This window comes from Vicugna pacos, chromosome 22 (genome assembly GCF_048564905.1).
Source record: "Vicugna pacos chromosome 22, VicPac4, whole genome shotgun sequence".
Lineage (NCBI taxonomy): Eukaryota > Metazoa > Chordata > Mammalia > Artiodactyla > Camelidae > Vicugna > Vicugna pacos.
The window spans coordinates 11,288,275-11,307,763 of record NC_133008.1 but is presented as its reverse complement, the minus strand read 5'-3'; the positions used below and the strand labels follow the sequence as shown (position 1 = coordinate 11,307,763).

Genomic DNA, 19,489 nt, shown 5'->3' with positions numbered 1-19,489 from the left:
GGGACAAGTGAGTGAATTGTTTTCACTGTTGGCTCCCTTAGGCAGCTGCTGTATTTTTCCACTGCGTGGATCACAATGGAGATTAATTTTGGTTCAGCCAGGGCCTGCCAAGCAGAAAGTGATGGCCCGAGCCCACGGGGAAGTCACCCATGGCATCTGCCACGGACTTGAAGTCACTGGTACCTTTCCACGAAGGGAGATACTTGCAATAGATAATTTCTGGGGCTTGATAAAAAACACTGGGTATGGTTTGTTTTGAAAGGCGTGAACACACTTGTAATCAGAAGCCCAGCAGAGGAAATGAACTTGCCAGCCCTGGGTTAAGTTCTTAGAACATAGAACACAGGGATCTTTCAGGCCCTGGGAGTCAGGTGGCAGATGGTGGACCAGCGGGGAAATGTCAAGGACGCCGATTCTGTTTCAAGGCCTTGAACAATGGGGCTGGACCAGAACCGCTATTCAGGACAGCCCTGGAGAAGTAAAGTTCGATGCTTGCTTTTCTGCTTCCCACAGCACTTTGTCCAGAAGCAAGCAAGGAGTGCAAGAGCTAAGGGGCCAGCAGCCCAGGAACTTCACTGTTATTTAATTCAGCAGTAAAGGTTGGATTACAGGTTGGTAGTCAGTTACACCTTCTGTTCTGACCTGTTTGGCAAGGCAGAGTAAAAATTCAGAATACTGCCCTAGAGCAAGTCAGATTTAATTGCCTACCTTCTTCAAAAAAAAAATGAAATCAGGGCTGCAAGTGACCTGAAGGAGGCAGCCACCAAAAATGCTGTGCACATATGCAGAGATGCCCAAGGGAAGGTGCTCCAAAACAGTAGTTATGGTCAGGCTAGGGGGCAGGGATTAAGTGATTTGTCTACTTTGTACTTGCTTATGGTGCTTAGTATTTCTTTTCACAAAAATAAAGGTCTTTCAAAGACAAAAAAAAAAAAAAAAAGAGCATGTGAGAAGCAAGTGATAAAGCACAAAGCCCATGGTATTAGGAGACCAAACAGATAAGGGAATAGGACCCAGTTTCCCCACTCCTACCGCTTAGCTATGCTGGTCGCAGCATCTTCATTTGCAGATCTCGCTGAGCTGTTCTGAGGGCAGGTAGCACACTCTGCCTTACACATAGTAGAGACACATTTGTGGCAAATGTGTTGGGAAACCATCACCCTCATCACTCTAGCACACCTCAGAGAGGGAAGGCTTTACATTATCCTGGGGAAGACAGCAAATGAAAAAGGCAATGAAGCAAGTGGGCATTTCTTCCTAGCTTTGGCTCTGCAGACACTCGAGCTCACTGGTTGACATATTGGGAGATACACCTGGACCCAACAGTAAGATTTCAGCTCCAGCACTTGTATTTTTTTGGTTTGATTTTGTTTTATGATAGATCACACTTCTCTACCTTCCTTACAACCCAGCCATCTTGGGGGACCGAGGGGCCACCAAGGAGTATGGGATCAGATGCCAATACATTCTGGACACCCTTGTCCTCCCCTGTTTCAGTGATGGGTGAAGGATCAGTGGGACTGCCCAAGAAATAAAGCACTGAGATTTCAATAGAAAGACCATAATTTATTCTGTTGTATAAAAAAGTCATCCTTATGTAAGTAACAAAATGTCTTCTTAGAAGAAGAAATATATTATTTGAGGTCATAAATAATCAGCAAACATACAACTGTTGGCAACTTAAAAAACAAAACAAAACCCAACACTGGTGTTCTCCAGTGCTGAAAACAAACCTGCTTCGGACATATGTACAGGATATTACAGTACTCAAAAAACACAAAAATTGAGGTATTTGGTTCTTCTGGGAGTAGACACTGACGTTTGTGAAGGCAGACGACCTACACAAAAATAAATAAAATAAGGTATATTCTCATATGTATATGCATCGTCAGGAATGGTAACACTGGTAGGCATGTCAAGCATGGAAAGTTCCTTCAAAAAACAGGGATAGGCAAAAGGAAACCGGCTCTCACTCGGAGTCCTCTCTCTCCTGCCCCTTTTTCTCAGAGAGACTTGATGTACCCACTGTATGTTGGTCCCGGATGTGCTGAGTTCAGCAAATGTCTTGGCGCTAAGTCATCACTACGACTGCTCAGGAACCCAGTGGAAACTCGGGTGAAGTTAAATAAATAAGGGCCAGTCCTCGCGAGCCCCCTTCCCTGGAGTTATTGCATTTTTTCCTTTCAAGGAGCCTGGAGTCCCGGCGGGTTGTGAAGATCACCTCCCGTGGCCTTTCAGCAGCTAGGAGAGGTCGTGATGGGGCTCTGAAGGTAGCTCAGCGCACTGTTCGTGGGGTGGACGGGGATGGAGACGGGGAAGTTGAAGACAGTGGTGGTGGAGGCGCCGCGGTCGAGCACAGCCATGGCGGGGCTCCCGGCCTCTGCTGAGCAGTGTGGGGCCAGGACCTGGGACTCAAACTGCAGCAGCTGGCCCATGAAGCTGAAGTTGGGGGAGATGATGCTTCTCCTCTGCTTCACAAACTCAAAGGCCTCGTCCAGCTTGACTCGGTTAGTCCTCATGAGGTACGCAAGGCAGATGGTGGCTGATCGGGAAATGCCTGCCTGGCAGTGGACAAATACCCTTCCACCGGCATTCTTGATGGAGTCTGGGAAACAAAGGGCAGCTGGTTACTCGAGAGTCCAGGAGAACGACCCCAACCCCAGGCACAGGGTGTCTTAAGAAATGCCATGTGTGTCCTGTCCAGAGATGGTCAGTGTCACCTCATGCCATCACATAGATACTGTGGAGGCAACGTGGCCACCGTGCAAAGAACAGCTGGGGATTTAAACCCGGATCAGGCATCCCCACTAAGATCAATGTTGGACAAATCAATGCAACATTCTAAGATGTGGCTTGCTAGTATGTAAAGTGGGACATCAAATCTATACTGATGCTACCCACACCAGGCTGATATTAATGTCTACAGGAAAGCTGTAAAAGAATGTCACTCAAGTCACAAGACTTTAGGCTCAGTGGCTAAAACAGAGGGAGTGAGGCAGGAGTCCCAGGCATCCGTTCCATTTACCTATGAAGTCGATGGCCTCGTTGAACCAGGAGCTGATGTCCGCTTTGTGGTTGTCCTCCACAGGGATGCTCTTGTACTGGTAGTGACCCTCAAAATGGTTGGGACAGTTGGCCGAGACGTTGATCAAGGCAGTGATGCCCAAGGCGTCCAGCATGTCCTTGCGGGAGGCATGATAGGCACTGCCCAGGTACAGGAAGGGCAGGATCTCCACTGGGCCACCCTGAAATCCAGAAATAGCCAACACTTGTCAAGCTTTGTTCAGTATCAATGCTGGTGCCCACACCCACAATGACGCCCTGCCGGAAAAGTCAGTTTCAATATTGGGTGAACTTTTCAGCACTGTTGTTGGAGTATAAATAAATTAGGGGATTAAACCCATTTGCCCATTAAACCCATTAACAAGTTCATTTCTATAGTGCCAACAGTTAGAGGTTCAGCTCCATGGTATGGCTTAACGACGGGGTAAATAATATCCCTGTGTCCCCTGTTATAAATAAAGCTGCAAGTCACTTTCTACATCCTCACTAGCGCTGCTCTTCCACTTTTGCCAGCTTTTCCTTCTCCCCTCTGGCGGGGCCCCCTACTAACCTGATCATAGAGTGGGGTGCTGCAGGAACTGCACCCCGATTCAGCGCTGTCAGGGACACTGGTACTCAAGGGAAGGCTGAGCCCCATGGGGGTCGACTGTTTGCTGCACAGCTCCGGGCAGGAAGCCGAAAAAGCTTCATATCCTCCTGGGAATACAAAGAGACATTTTTTTCCATTAGTACCGCCGAGACAGGGCACCTTGATACAACTTCCCCATCCACCACGTCTGGAAGTTTACCCCGGAGAGGCCCAGGCGAGTCTTTGTTCCTACAGCCAAACAAAGCCAGCAAGTCCCCACAATGCGACTTAGGCGCCCAAGCGCTCCAGGTGGGGCAGCTCCGCCAGGAGCTGGGAAACTGGGGTCCCGGGGCAAGGCGGTAGGGGGCGTGCGGCCCGCCGCTGGGCATCCCCGAGGGCGTACCTTTGAGCAAGAAGACTTGCGCGCCGCGCGCCTCGCGGCAGAGCGCGCCGGCGGCCAGGGCCAGGGTGCCGTCGCGCTTGGCGCCGTCCAGAGCGGCGCTGCGCTCGTCCAGCAGCACCACGGCGTGGTAGGCGCCGGCCAGCAGGCGGCCGCGCAGCTCCGCGTTGGGCACGATGTGCTCCAGACCCATGGCGCCCTTGGCCCGGCGCCGCACGATGGTGCTGAAGCGCACGTTGACGGAACCGGCGATGTGGCCGGCGTTGAAAGCGAAGAAGGAACGACAGTCCAGTAGCAGGCACTGCGCCGCGCGCTCCCGCAGCAGCGTCCGCAGGCCTCCGGCGTCCAGGGAGCCCACTTCCATGACCATGGCCGGTCCCAGCGCCCCCAGAGTGCAAGTCCTGCTGTGTTCTTTGTCCTCGGAAGTCAAGGGCAGAGAGACGGCTTTCGAGGAAAAGCCTGACCTTGGTTTTCTTTGCGCCAAACCCCGAACTGCCTTTGGACTGAGCGAGGGGTCTTCGTGCTGGACTATCGACCACCTCGGCTTCCTTGCTGTTCCCCCGACTGTCCCTCCGGCCCTGATCGCAACTACAGCCCCAACGTCCTTCGCAGCGAGCCTGGCCCCAGGGAGCGCGTTTATATGTAGCTTCTCCGAAGGCGGGGCGGGGCGGGGCGCGCGCTCGCGCGCGTTGGGGGAAGGGGGTTTGTTTGTTTGAATGACGGTCACGTGACCGGTGTGGTGACGTCACCCGCCCTGCCCGGCTTGGCGCCGGCGGAGCTAGCGGAGAAGACGTCATCGGCCTCCGAGTGGGGTCCGCCGGCCGAGCTCTGGCTCGGGCCCCGGCCCCCGCCCGGCCGTCCGGCCTGCGCCTGACGCGTCCCCGGGGACCTGGCCTGCGCCACTCTCCGGATCCAGCTGGGAGGAGAGGGGGAAGGCGCGCTGCCAGTCGAGGGCCGAGCCGGGTGCGAGCGGCTGGGAAAGCGGGCCGCGTGCCACCGGCCCCCCCTCCCTCTCCACCATGCCCCAGCCCCGCGCCCCCTCCGCCTCCGATCCGAGCGGAAAGGGGTTTCCTGCGTTTTTGCAAACACTTGGGCCCCAGCTCTCATTTCCTTGTCCCCGAAGAGAGGAGGCGAGGAACCAGGTTCCCAAGGATAAGCGATTTACTTGCCCAGCATTGCACTGCTGGGGTTGGGAGGAGAGAGGGGCCTGAAATGAAGGGCAGAGAAAAATTAACGAGTTTACCCACTCAAGAAAAGCCGGAGCGAGTTGGGGTGGAGGTGTTCAGGGAAATATCTTCCTGTTCCCCAGACTTCCTCTCTTGTTACTTGAAAATAAAGTGTATTTAACAAGCAAGATGCCTTCCAATCAAACCCCAAGCGGAAAAATACCATTCTTTGTCATGTGGTCCCTAGACGACTGTGAGCCGAGGAAGGCAGGTCAGGGGGCTGAAATCAGTATTGGGGGGGTGGCAAGGTGCGGTTGTGGATTGTGGGGTTCGGCGTTTAGGGAGGCAACCCCCAGCGCGGCTCGACAGCGCCTCCCAGGGGCCGCCAGACATGTTTCTGATCCTTTTCACTTAAGACCCATCGTGCTGCTCCATCTCTGTTTCACAAATACGTACTGATTGAGCGCCTATTATGCTCTGGACTCGGGGGCTCCAACTGGGAAGAGGAGCCGAATTCAGCTCCCACGCCCTGGTTCTCGCCATCTGTATGGGCTGAACTCGAAATCCAGCCCTACGGCGCTTTAAGAGGATTTCGAGGACCTTGACAAAGGGTTGGGAAGACCCCCAGGAGGTCACCCTCGTCCCAAGCCCTAGTGACGCCCCCTCCCCTTCCCTCCCCCTACTCTCGCCGCTCCCCCACCCCCCGCCCTACCGGGCGGCGGTGACTGCGGCACCGACGCGCTAGGTACACAAACATAAACATTGCGCCACCGGGCTGGGGTGCCGAGTCAGGAACATTCTGTGGTTTCTTCCCCTCTCCTTGGGAGGGAGGGTGGAGGGGGGATTTCACTGCCACCCTGCGTCGTTGATCTGTGGATTGTATCATCAGAGGCAACTTCTGCATTTGACTTTCTAAGCTTCTGTGTTCGCATATGCTCAAACTTTCTGTCTAAATTCTAGATAGAGTTGTGTTTTTTTTTAAAGGGTGTTTTCTGCCTTCAGATGAACACTGACTGAGGACAGCAAGGAGATCCTTAGATAATGACAACACCCTCCCTGTATCTTTTTTAAAAAAGAAAAAAATTATTTGTACTACTTATTCAGCTGGGGAACTCAACATACTTTATGCATTGAATCATAAAATGTTACAGCTGCTGACTTTTCACAGCATACCAACTCGATCTGCCCTGGTTTTTTTTTTTTTTTTTAACCAAGAGCATTCATTATACCTCCCCCTACCCACATTTTTTTAAACAAATTATTACAGTGGTAGTGACACAGTCTGGCCCTGGAGTCAGGTATCTGCTGAGCTCTGTGGGTTTTTCTTCTTTACCCCTTTCTGGAAAGAGCATAGCTCGACCCTCATGCTCTCATTTTGCTGCTGGGGGATTGTAGGTGAATCTCTCCCTCTACGGAGCCTCTAAGCCTGCACCTATACGATGCGTTTCCAGCCGCCTACTTTGCGGATGGTTTGAGATCCAGGTTAGAGATGATGGGTGTAAGGGACCACCCACCCCTTCCCGTTATGATTCACTAAGTCTCTTGGTTTTCCCCTTCCCAGCATGCAGCCCTTATATCATCATGCCACTGTGTGTTTCAGGAGCTGGCACCGGAACCTGGGGAGAAGGTCACCTCAAGATGCTAGTAGGTGTGGATACTAGTAGGTGTGGTTCGTACAGAGGTCCAGCCCAGGGTGAAGTCCCTCCTTAAGACCAGTCGACGCACATTGGCTCAGGTTAGAGGCTCTGGTGGTCAAATTGTAGCCACCCAGGCCTCTCATCCAGGGAGCAGAGATGCTACCTCTGGCTGGAGATGGAGCCAAAGAGAGGCTCAGCATAATCTGGTCTGTGGTGACTGCAGAAGAAGCAAGGGGCTGGAATTGTGGGCCTGTCGGACAGAGGGGCACCAAAGAGCATCGTTCAATGGATGGGGACTCAGGGGAGAGAACCTGGCCTTTCCTCATCCTGATTTTAGATGTGCTTAGGCGCAAACCTGGAGGCAGTGTGGGGCAGTGAGAAGGCCTAGGCTGGATTCCTCACCCTTAGTGTATGGACTTGAGTAATCACTTCCCCTCCTGAGCCCCCACTCCCTCCTACTTGTGATGGCGATAAAAACAAGTACTTCTAGAGGCAGTGGGGAGACTCAGTGTAGCCAGAGTTGGCATTACCCTACCGTCCCTGTCTGAATCCTGCCCTCAAAGTCGACTTTGGACCTGTCCTGGGGTCACAGGAGGAGAAAGGGTGGCGTTCCCACAGATGACAGTCAAAGTGGTCCCAGCTCACTGTCTGCTCTGTGACCCCGGGCAAGTGGCTTAACATTTCTGAGCCTTGGTTTCCTCCTTTGTTAACTGGGACTCATCGCCATCGAGGACTAAGTAAGACCAGGTGTGAGGAAGTACCTGGTGTGGTTCACATCTGGAAGGGATGCTCTCAGGAGGGGGAGCTGGCTCCCACCACTCGTGTACTCTTCCAGAAGCCACAGCCCTTTTCCCATGCCCCTGCGCTATATGATGGCTGGTACCCTTCCTAACGCTCCCTTTCCCACCACCATTGGGCCCCGCCCCTCTGTCTGGCCCCGCCTTCACTGCTCTCATGGGCTCTCCTGTTGTGTTCTAGGCAAACTCCTGGGCGTGTTTCTCATCCTTTCCTACCCTCGCACCTGTGTCCCACTACTCCCCGTCTCCCTGCCAAGATGCTTTCCCCCTCCAAGTCCCAGCTAAAATACCATCTCCATGAAACCTCTTTGGTTGCTCCAGCTTCTGCCCCTGAGCCCTGTAGGACTTTGTCCGAACTTTCCGATTGTGTAAACATCTCTTGGGTCCTTATCTTACCCTCCCTGAGTTTTCCTAGGGCAGGGAGTGTTGTTTTTCTCATCTTTGACCTCTCCACCCTACTTATTTTAGAGGCCATGGCCGGCACATAGTAGGTCCACAATTTGTGGCCTGATGGATGGACTTTTTAAAGGTGCCGTTGAAAAGTGTAGGAAGAAGAGACTGGGACAGAAATGGCCATTTATGAAACCTCTCCCCTGTGCCGGCTGCATTACAGGTATCAGCTCACGAACGAATCAATGATCCTGTGAGGTGGTTGTTATCCCCATTTGACAGGCAAGGAGACAGCTCAGAGAGGGGACTGTGCTCAAAGTGACACGGCTGGTGATCACCAGATGCAGATCCAAACCCACGCCTGTCTAATGGAGACACAGAGCAGAGCAGGGCCCAGGCATGCCGCCGTAGGAGCCCCAGTCTGTTAAGGCCTCCACGCCTGCCGCAGGTCCGTTCCAGGCAGCTCTGCAGGAGTGTCTGAGTCCCAGCTCACCTGGAGCTCTGCTCACCAGGCAGAGTGGTCCCTGGCGTCAGTCCTAGAGAGCCTGGGCCTCCTAGAACCCCCAGCTCAGGCCCTGATGTCCCTGCTTCCTCTCTGAAGTCACTCAGGGCTTGGAATTTGGGGCAGCGAGCCTCAGCAGCCACTTGGCCCATCTTAAGGGGCTGGCAAGGGGTGACTTCACCCTCCACACCCAGGCAGTTAGGACGGAACCAGCTGCTATTACACAATCCTTGCAAACAGAGCTCCATGTTCAGGACTAGGGGTTGGGGCGGGGGCTGTGGAGCTGCGTCACCTCAGCCAGCCCCCTCATTTGAGAAACAAGGACCCAGAGAGGTTGGGCAATGTATCCAAAGTCACACAGTGTCCAGAACATTCTAAATCCAGTCAGCATTGTGGGAGCTGTGTGTGCAGACTTGCAAGTGTTTATCTCTGTAGGCTGGGGTTACTTTCATTTTCTTCTTTGTAACTCTGTATGATTGGATTTTTCAGCACAGATGTGGAACTTTTGTAATCAGGGGGAAAGCTAAATATATTAAAAGGCAACCATATTTGGGATAAATCATATTTATTGTATTTAGGGGAACTTGATAAAAGCAAATGACGGAGCTAAGAATGTCTGGGTCAGAATCCCAGCTTGACCACTCACCAGCTGTGTGTCCTTGGACAAGTTACTTTACCTCTCTGAGACTCAGTTTCCTCGTGTAGAAAATGAGGATAATACTAGGATCTATCTTGTAGGGCTGATGTGAAGGTCAGAGACAGGGGTCAACAAACTACAGCCCATGAGCCAAATCTAGCCAACTCCCTCTCTTTTTACAACTCACAAGCTAAGAATGGTTTTTATATTTTAAGTGGTTGGGGGAAAATTCAAAAGAAGAATATTATTGTGACATGTGAAAATTCTATGAAATTCAGATTTCAGTGTTTATAAATAAAGTTTTATTAAGACTCAGCCATACCCATTGGTAGTAATCTCTGTGGCTGGTTTCACATTACAATGGGAGGTAAGTAGCTCTGCCCCTGTCTGGCTCACAAAGCCTAAAATATTTACCTCTGTCCCTTTACAGGAAATGTTTTGCCAAGCCCTGATATAAAATCATGGATGAAAAGCACTTTAAAACAGTACCTGCCACAGGGTAAGTGTTTAGTGAACTCTGTTATTATTAACAGATGGATATTTATAAAATCTTCTTTCCCTAGGATGTGTTTAAAAGCAGTCATTGCTTTTATAATATATTCCATTGAGCCTAAGGCATATTTTTCATATTTTAACATTCCTCAAATTGGAATATGACTTACAATCAGAGGAATAGCCGAGTTAATTAACATAGTTAATTGCCAGCATTTCTCTTTCTTTATGGTGCATAAATTAACGGGGGGGGGGGGTCTCAGAACTGCTGACATCTTAGATCTAGTAGAATCTTAGATCTTAGTAGATCTTAGATCTAGGAGAATACAGTAAAGTAGAAAGGTTTAAGATGGACAGAAATTAGAACACTGCAGTCATTCAGTCAACACACATTCTAGCAGGGGGACAGTCTTGTTCAACCCAGGTGCTAAATGCCATGGTAGAAATTGGAAAGGTCAGAAAAGGGCACCTCACACAACTGGGAGAAAGTGATGAGGGAAAGATGCCCAGAGGAGGGGATGTTTACCTGGACACAAAAACTAATGTAGAAGAGAAACGTCTGGATGAAATACCTCTGAGAGGTGGGCCTCAATTTTCTACCACTTTGCCCCTGAGAGCCTCAGTTTTCTGCCTTATAGAAAGGGGACAGTGAGAACCCCAAGAGACCAACTCTCCAGATTCGCTGTGGGACCGGATAAAGTCCTAGGAGCCTGTGTGAACAGTCCGCAGGACTAACCACTTCTGTTTCTCCCACTAGCTTGGGAGCAAGGACACGGTTTCTTGCCATTCTTGGTCCCCAGCACACCCTCAAAGCAGGTTTTGTTGGATAAACACGTGGAGATGAGCCCAGGAGCCCAGGAGAGGGACCAGGAAGAAGCAGGGCCTCCGTGACTCACCCAGGCCTATCCCTGAACCAAGGGCACAGCGGCCAACATGGCCCCGAGCCCCGCCTTAGCCGCCAGTGAACTGACGCCGCAGTGAGAAGTGACAACTTTCTGTTATTAGTTAATTTTTTTTTAGATGGAGGATGAATTGAGACATAATTTCCTTTTCATAATTAGAAAACATTAATTAATGTTGGAGGGAGCAAATGAGGTCATAGTTTGTCTATTCCAAACTCTCCCCTGAAGGAAGAGAAAGGAAGAGTTACCAGTGGTGTGATCAGAATCATAGCTGACGACTCAGGAATTGTGCATACCGATTTGCCTTTGGGGGTAACTTATTTGAGTTACCAGTGGTGTGATCAGAATCATAGCTGACGACTCAGGAATTGTGCATACCGATTTGCCTTTGGGGGTAACTTATTTGGGAGCAATTTTTCTTAATAACAATTGCCAGTCTGTCCTGACCACTTGCTAGGAGACTGGCCCTTTGCCAAGTGCTTTATATATATATATATATATATATATATATATTTCCACCTAGATCATGACACTAACTCTGTGAGGCAGAGACCACTACCACCCCAACATGAAGTGATGAGGGAACCAAGGCCCAGAGATGTTAACTAACTTGTCCAAAGGCACATAACAAGTGAGCGCCTGGGGGCCTGCCACTCCCTCTGTCTGTTTTCTAAGCCCTTTGTCCTTATCTCTCCGCAGCACACAGCAGGCGTGTCATTAGGGTGTCGTGTTGCATCATGTCACTGTCTATGTCTTGGGATGCTGACTTTTAGGGGGCTGCTTTTAGATTTCAAAGGAAAGGGGAAAGGAACTAGGCCCCAGACTCGGGCTTTCTGCCTGGCCCTCCCTGACTCACTGAGCCACATTGCACAAATGACTCATTCACTGGCCGCGACCTCAGCGGGTTTGGCCACCCATTGAGAGTGAAGTCACACCTCCGGCTTTCCAATCGTTCATTGGTTCACTCGTCCAACTTCAGGCAGGCAAGAAACTGGCCTGATTGGGCTCGCTTGGGGTCAGGGACAGAGAAGCACACAAATGCTTCTCCATGTCCTGAAGCCGAGGCCAGGCAGCTTACTTCCAGCCTAAGAGATCCTCCACGGGTCCTGCAGTAGATTGCTAGGGCTGGCAAAACAAAGTACAGTGAGCCGAGTGACTTAAAACAACAGAAACCGATTGTCCCACAGTTCTGAAAGCCAGAAGTCCAAGCCCGAGGTATTGGCCGGGTCAGTTCCTTCCGAGGCCGTGAGGGAGCACGTCCCAGGCCTCTCCCGCAGCTCCTGGTGTTCGGCTTGTGGAAGCATCACGCCAATCTCTGCCTTCATCTTCACCAGTCACATTGGGTTAGGTCCCACCCTAATGACCTCATTTTAACTTGATGACCTGTGTAAAGGCCCTGTTTCCAAAAAAGGTCACATTCCGAGGTACTTGTGGATTAGGACTTAAGCTTATCTTTTGAGGGGAACATAACTCAACCCATAACAGAGCCTGTGCCCCAAAGATAGCCCCCTGATCATAACATATTCAATACCATAAAGATGTCCATTCGGCCCAGGTGAATATATCCATTTAGCGTCATCCTCGTGAAAATGCTGAGGGCTTTTTTTTTTTTATTATTGCCTGGAGTTAAACAAGTTATTCTAAAGTTGATATGAAATGATAACCAAGAAAGGCCATGGGAAACTAAAAAAGGAGACTAATGGGGTGCAGATAAGCCCCACCAGATATGAAAACGTGTCATAAAGCCCCAGCAAAATGGTGTAGTTAGAAACAAGAATAGCCAGACAGTGGAACAGAACAGAAAACCCAGAAATTTGCCCAAGAACACATAGGAATTTGATGTATGACAGACGTGACATCTCAGATCACTGGGACGTGATGGACTTTAAAAATTTTGTTTATTTTATCTTTTTTGGAGGGAGATATCTAGGTTTATTTATTCATTTATTTAATGGAAGTGCTGGGGATTGAACCCAAGACCTTGTGCATGCTAAGTACACGCTCTACCACTGAGCTATCCCCTCCCCCTGTGATGGAATTTTTAATTAGTGATCTTGGGACAATAGGACAGCCATTTGGAAAAAAAATAAAAGTGCACTCATGCTTCACACCAAACACTTGAATAAATACGAAATGGACCAGAGATTTAGATTTTTATAATGAAATCTTCCAACTTGGAGAAGAAAACAGGAGGGGATTCGTTTATAACCCAGGAGTGAGGAAAGTCTTTCAATGTGGGACTAAAAATATAGAAACAATAAAAGAAAACTTGATAAATTCAACTATATAAAAATTAAAGCTGAATTAAAAAGAAAACTCTAGGCAAACTAACAAAAAACTCCACAAGCAAAGTTTAAAAACACACACACACACAAATGGGAGACAAAGAATATGAAAACGAATATATATGTATGTATATGCATGGCTGGGACATTGTGCTGTGCACCAGAGATGGTCACGTTGTAACTGACTGTATTTCAATTAAAAAAAAAATAAATAACATTTTAAAAATGGGAGACAATATCTGTAACATAGACAAAGGCTAATTTCACCAATATTTAAGGAGTACTTAAAAATAGAGGTGAAAAAACCAAAAGTATGATTTTAAAATGGGCAAAAACTACAAGCAGACGGTTCACAGAGCTGTAGGAAGCCCCTGAGCAAGAGAAGGTGCTCGTTCGTAATCATCGTTAAGAGACGAGAAAATCCTAACTACTCTGAGAGACTCGCATCCTTCGGGTTGGCAAAAGTCCAAAAATTTGGTGGTTCCCGCCTCTGCTGTGAAGAGAAATTAGAATATGGATTGGATGTTACATGATATTGTGGAAGTGGTGATTTTGGTAGTTGCTTAAGAGAGCGTCTTGTTCTTGAGAGATAAGTGCTGAAGTATTTGGCGGTAAAAGTTCATGAGATTAGCATCTTGCTCTAAATGTTCAGAAGAAAATATACACACTAGTAAATAAATTAAAAATGGCACAACCTGAGCAATCGCTGAGTCTATGTGGTGGGTGTAAGGGTGTTCATGGGTGGCATTCTTCTTTCAACCTTTCTGTATGCCTGAAATTTTTCATTTGAGATGTGGGGTCCAGTCACGTGGCCTCAAGGTGAACTGGGGGTGAAGTGGCAGCCGTTAGCAAGAGCAGCTGGCTCGGCTGAGACAATAATAATTGTGAACATGATCCAGCGCTTACTGTGAGCACCGGGCATGACTTCAACAGACAACTCATTAGGCTTTATGGTCCTCATTTACAGACGGGTAAACTGAGGCCCTGGTAATCTGCCAAATCCACGGAGATTTGTACCCTCCCAGCTCAGCCCGTTGATTTTAGCCTGAGCCAGTCCCTTAGAGAGTCGCTAATAGGATTTGCAGAAACAGCCTTAAGGTGAACTGTTATTAAATCGGACTAAGTTATTTTACTTAATGAACCACTATCCAAAGGACTAGCAGGGATCTTTGTAATGCATCTTATAAGTACCAGCTATTTATAAGGGCCAATGGTCTGTTCTCTAATTTAGACTCAGTAATTTCAGATACCACTTAAGGACAAAGAACGAGGAGACTGTAATAAAGCAATTGTTCATTCAGTCTGCTGATTCACCTCGCAACCCCTCAGTGGAAAGTTATGGTATTCCTTAAATCAAGCTGTGCTGATAAAAGAGAACTTAACAACTGAAGCAAAATTGAATCACTTTCAAGGTGTATTTAACAGTGTAGAGTGCTTGCATCAATTTAAAAATTAAAATGGTTCATGATTTAAAGAAAAATGGTGTAGCCCTGCCCCAGCGCCTGAGTTCAAATCTCAGCTCTGCCAGTAACCTCAAAGGGCTCTGCTGGGGCAAGTCGCATGTCCTCTCTTTACGCCAGGTTCCTCACCTCCAAAAATTGGATGACTAGCGTCCTCCTCCAAAGTTTTCGGGAGAGTTAAGTGACCTGGATGCACAATCTGGAGAGACATGCGTGGTTCCAGGCGGTCCGCATCCGTGTTCCCCATCAGTGCTCCGGCCAAGCCGCCCTGGGAGCCCACGCAAATGGCTTCAGTGACTTGAACTCACTCCTTTTAATGGAACATGCACTCTGTGCCAGACCTGTGCAGGACACTAGGGACAAGGAGCTGAGTGACATACCGTCCCAGCCTGGGAGAGAGAGGAACACATAAATGATCTGGCCACTCCAGAAGACAAGAACAAGAGCAGAGGGTGACACCCGGCACAGCTGTGGAGCACCAGAGGGGAGTGTGGAGAAAGGACAGTACTTTTTAAAGGATAATAACTTCTTGGGGTGCACAGCAATGGGAATGTACTTAATGCTACTGAACTCTACACTTACAAATGGTTAAGATGATAAATTTTTTACTATGTGTATTTGATTACAATAAAAAAAATTATTTGTTTTTTTGAACCTGGCTCAAGTTCACTCTGCTGCAAAGACACAGAGCAGGACTAGGACCCAGGATTGCCTGGTTACCCAGTGGGGGGCTCCTTCCACTGCAGCCCCCACCCTCTGGGATGTCCCTAGCCCCACCTCAATCCTAGTGCTGGGACAAGCTCCAGGTAAGGGGTTCCAGGGGGAAAGAGATCCTGTTCCTTAACCCCATGCAAATAGGGGATGTATTTTCCCGGTTGAAAGGGGCAGGGTGGAATTTCCAAAGGCAGGATCCTCTCTGGTGGGTCAGCAGCTAGAGGAGTCATCCCCATCTCCTGAACGCCAGCATTTCCTATCTCGGTGAAATCAAGCGCAAACAAGAGCCTTGTCTTGGTGTGGCTGGGGTGGTCAGGCAGGCGTGGGTATATATAAGCCTCCCTGGGTACCCCCATCCCCTGCCTCCTAAATGTCTTCCCATCTTCATAGAGAGACCCTCCCCTCCCATCCAAGAAGGGTGGGGCAGGGGTCTGAGTACTCCAGAGAACGCCCCTTCTGGACCCTCCTTCAGCTGACACTGGCTAAGTAGCAGCTCATGCCCTCCTTCCAGGCACACTATTCGTTCCTGGGACTCTCAGGACCATCTTGAGAGGAGAGAGGTATAAAGTCTGAGGTGGTCATTGCTTTGGAGAAATAAAGAGCAAGAAAAGGGTTAGGAGTGTGGGGCAGGGGTTGAGGGTTGTAAGTGGGGGTGTTCCAAGAACCCTCAACAAGAGGTTGACATTTGAGTAAAGACCTAGGGAGGTGAGGGAGCGAGCTATGGAGTATGTGGGGGGAGAACAACCCAGGCAGACAGCCCCAAACAGGAACAAGCCTCACAGGAACAAGAAACAGGCAAGAGGCATCCATACTGGAAACGAAGAAGTACACTGACTCGTTCTCAGACGACATGATCCCATATGTAGAAAATCCTAAGGAATGTAAAAGACATACTCTGAGCAAGTACAAGGTCACAGGGTACAAGACCATATACAGAAGTCAATTTTATTTTTGTATAGTAAGCAATGAACAAGCTAAATATGAAATTGAAAATACAATTCCATTCATAATAGTATCAAATAGAATTCAATAATTAGGAATAAATTTGACAAAACAAACACAAGACTTGCACACTGTTATAAAACTTCACTGAGGGCAATCAAATCTCTAAATAAATGGAGAGACAGTCCATGTTCTTAGATGGCAAGACTTAATATTAAGATGGCAATGGTCCCCAAACTGCTCTAGAGAGTCCACATAACTCCTATCAAAATTCCAGCAGGCTTTTTTTTCCCAGAAATCAGCCAACTGATCCTAAAATTTATATGGAAATGAAAACACCTAGAATAGCCAAAACATTCTTGAAAAAGAGGAACAAAGTTGTAGGACCTTCACTTCTTGATTTCAAAACTCACTATAAAGCTACAGTTGTCAAGACACTGTGGTGCTGGCACATAGCTCAATGGAACAGAATTGAGAGTCCGGAAATAAACCCTTACGTTTATGGTCAATTGATTTTTGACAACAATGCCAAGGCAGTTCATTGGAGAAAAGGATAGTCTGTTTAACAAACAGTGCCATAATGGTGGGAGGGTGTAGCTCAGGGGTAGAGCAAATGCTTAGCATGTACAAGGTCCTGGGTTCAATCCCCAGTATCTCCATCAAAAAAAAAATTTATATAAATAAAAAAACAAACAGTGCCATAACAATTGGCTATCTATCTGCTTGCAAACAGACCCTTACCTCACACCATACACAAAAATTAACTCAAAATGGATCATTGACTTAATTGTAGGAGCTAAAACTATACAACTTTCAAAAGAATACACAGGGGAAAAAAAATCTTCAAACTTCTGTGTCAGACAAAGCTGCCGTAGCATGGTTTATAAAATAAAAAATTGATGACTGGAATTTGTCATGCTTCAAAATTGTTGTGCCTAAGAGCCACCATTAAGAAAATGAAAAGGTAGACAATAGACTAGGACAAAATATTTGCAAAAACAAATTTCATAAAGGACTTGTATCCAGCACTTACAAAGAACTTCTACAGCTCAATAATAAGACAAACAACTCAGTCAAAAGATGAGCAAACAATATGAACAGAGATCCCTCCAAGGGAGATGTGTCAGTAGGTGATAAGCACATGAACAGGTGCTCAACACCACTAGTCATTAAGGAAATGCAAATGTAAGATGAGATCTATATCACGCCCACTAGAATGACTATGATCAAAACAACAGATAATAACAAATGTTAGCTAAGGTGTGGAGAAATAAAACCTTCGTACACTGCAGGTGGAATATACAATGGGGCAGCACCTTTGGAGAATCGTTTGGTGGTTCCTCAAAAACTTAGACATAAAGTTGCATGTGACCCAGCAGTTCCACTCCTAGGTATCCACCTAAAAGAAACAAAGACATATGTTCATTCAAAGATTAGTGAGTCAGTGTTTGTAGCGGCATTATTCATAACAGGCAAAAACTGGAAACAACCTAAATGTCCATCAACTGGTTAATGAAAGGAAGGGGTGACGTGTGGTCAATCCACACACAGGAACACTATTCAGCAATAGAAAGGAACAAACCAGTGACAGATGCCACCATATGGAGGAACCTCAAGGATGTTGTGATACTTGGAAGAAGCCAGACACAAGTGCATGATTCCACTTACATGAAATGTCCAGAAGAAGCAAATTGACAGAGACAGTAGGTAGATCAGTGGTTGTGCAGGGCTGGGTGGGAACGAGGATTACCTGTAAATGGGCGTGAGGGAGGGATCTACCTGGGGGACCATTCGAAGGTTCTAACGTTGATTTATGGTGATGGTTGCACTACTTAGTAAAATTACCGAAAAAAAAATTGAATTGTATACTTAATAAGATATTTAAAATGTACTTCAATAAAGCTATTTTTTAAATAAACCTTTGGTCCAAGGTTCAGGTTGAGATTCAGTTTATACTCGGCCCAGGAGCCCTTCCTGGGCCGTGATAGGCTGGGGGAGATGCCACCCTTTGGCCACCGAGCACTCTGGGTCATGGTTCCACAGCACGGCCTCTATGTAGCATCCGTACTGATTTACCCATTGGGCTTTCCTCTTCGGTATAAGCTTCTCGAGGACAAATACCTAGTGTTTATTCTCAGAATCCTAGAACGAAGTCCAGCTGATATGACTCAAGGCAGGCTTGCTAAGGTGATGAAGAAGTGTAGTTGGAAAGGCAGAGCCAGGCAGAGAGAGCATTTGATCCCATTCGTGAGGTCTTTGATTAAGACCTCCATGAGGGTGAGAATAATAACAAAGAAAGAGAGAAGTCCCCTGTATTTCAGACAATGCGACCATATCCTGTAAATAAGAGAGAACGCTAGGCAGAAGGAAGAAAAGCCCACCATGAAATGAAGCGGGGAAACAATTTATTCTTCCTTTTAAAAAGTTGGCAGAGAATAGGAGGTAGGAGGAGAGAAGATACAGGTAAATGAAGACCTTGGCTGGGGAAGCTGATGTGTCTGGGTGACAAAATATGGCCTGTGACAGAGAAGAAGGGGAGGGGAGAGGAAGGAGGGGACAGGAGGGAGTTGGGGAGAGAGACGGGGAGGCAGGAGGCAGTGTGGCCAGACCTGGTAGGGCTCCGCAGGCACTGAGCGGGGCAGGAGCGTGGAGGCTGCGGGCAGAGTAATGACCGGGAGGACTTGTGTCAACAGGATAATAATAGAACTCACTTCACTTGGGAGTGTGAGGATGAGTTCACAGAGCAAAGTCGCAGCACGGTGATGCAGAGTAATTTATGTATGAAATTTACGTATGAAATGCGCACAAATTAGTGTCAGGATCACTGTTTCCTCCCCTAATGCTGCTGGCCCTGAGAGGTAAAGCACGCAATCACCCAAGGTCACAGCTGTCTGTCTGGTGGCAGGGGTGCCGGGCGGTGAAGGACAGGCAGGATACAGAGTGACCGTGACTGTGCCACCCACTACCTCAACTTCCTTGGCCTCCGAGCCTCCATTCCTCACCTGGGGCGGGAGAGTGGCAGGGACACCTCCTACCGGGGTCACTTTGGAGGCGGGATGAGGCAGAGCCAGGGAAGCACTCGGCCCAGGGCCTGGAGTCAGCATCTCACAAACAGAGCTGCCTATTCAGGGTCCTTTTATTTGGGAGATATTTACTGACACGCACCACAGGCCACACCAGCCGGGATGCTAGGGGCACAAGGTGAGGGAGACATGCTCTCTGGACCACACACACACACACACACACACAGAGACCCAGAGATATACAGAGGCACAAACCCGCACGGACAGACAGACACACTATTAGTAAGCTCCTAATTGTCAAAACACCAAGTTCTAGAAGGAGGGTGAGTGTTTATAAAATTCTTCCTGTGGAAATGAACACAGTAGGTGACCCCTGGGCTTGCTTGCTCGAGGATAAACTGGGGAGGCTCTTCACAGCCAGACCGACCATCGCTGGGTCCCAGGAAGTGGCATCTTCCAGCTCCTAACAGACAGCATTCTTTGATTAATGAGCAGAAAAACCTTCAACCCA

General features: G+C 48.3%; 1 protein-coding gene across 1 annotated transcript; it reads right to left on the bottom strand.

Moving 5' to 3' along the window:
- Positions 1–1,545: 1,545 nt before the first annotated feature.
- DUSP1 (dual specificity phosphatase 1) lies at positions 1,546–4,668 on the bottom strand. Its single transcript, XM_006198978.3, has 4 exons — positions 4,035–4,668; positions 3,614–3,759; positions 3,026–3,245; positions 1,546–2,605 (listed from the first exon to the last, which is right to left on the bottom strand). The coding sequence occupies exons 1-4, from the start codon at positions 4,399–4,401 to the stop codon at positions 2,235–2,237; spliced, it is 1,104 nt and encodes a 367-aa protein (XP_006199040.2). The 5' UTR covers positions 4,402–4,668; the 3' UTR covers positions 1,546–2,234.
- Between the last annotated feature and the right edge of the window lie 14,821 nt (positions 4,669–19,489).

Excerpts from the sequence above, each read along its gene's own strand:
- DUSP1 (XM_006198978.3), bottom strand. The coding sequence starts at position 4,401 with ATGGTCATGGAAGTGGGCTCCCTGGACGCCGGAGGCCTGCGGACGCTG. Across the intron at positions 3,246-3,613 it reads GCACCCCACTCTATGATCAG|GGTGGCCCAGTGGAGATCCT; the intron begins GTTAGTAGGGGG and ends TCTGGATTTCAG. Across the intron at positions 2,606-3,025 it reads CGAGGCCATCGACTTCATAG|ACTCCATCAAGAATGCCGGT; the intron begins GTAAATGGAACG and ends TTTGTTTCCCAG.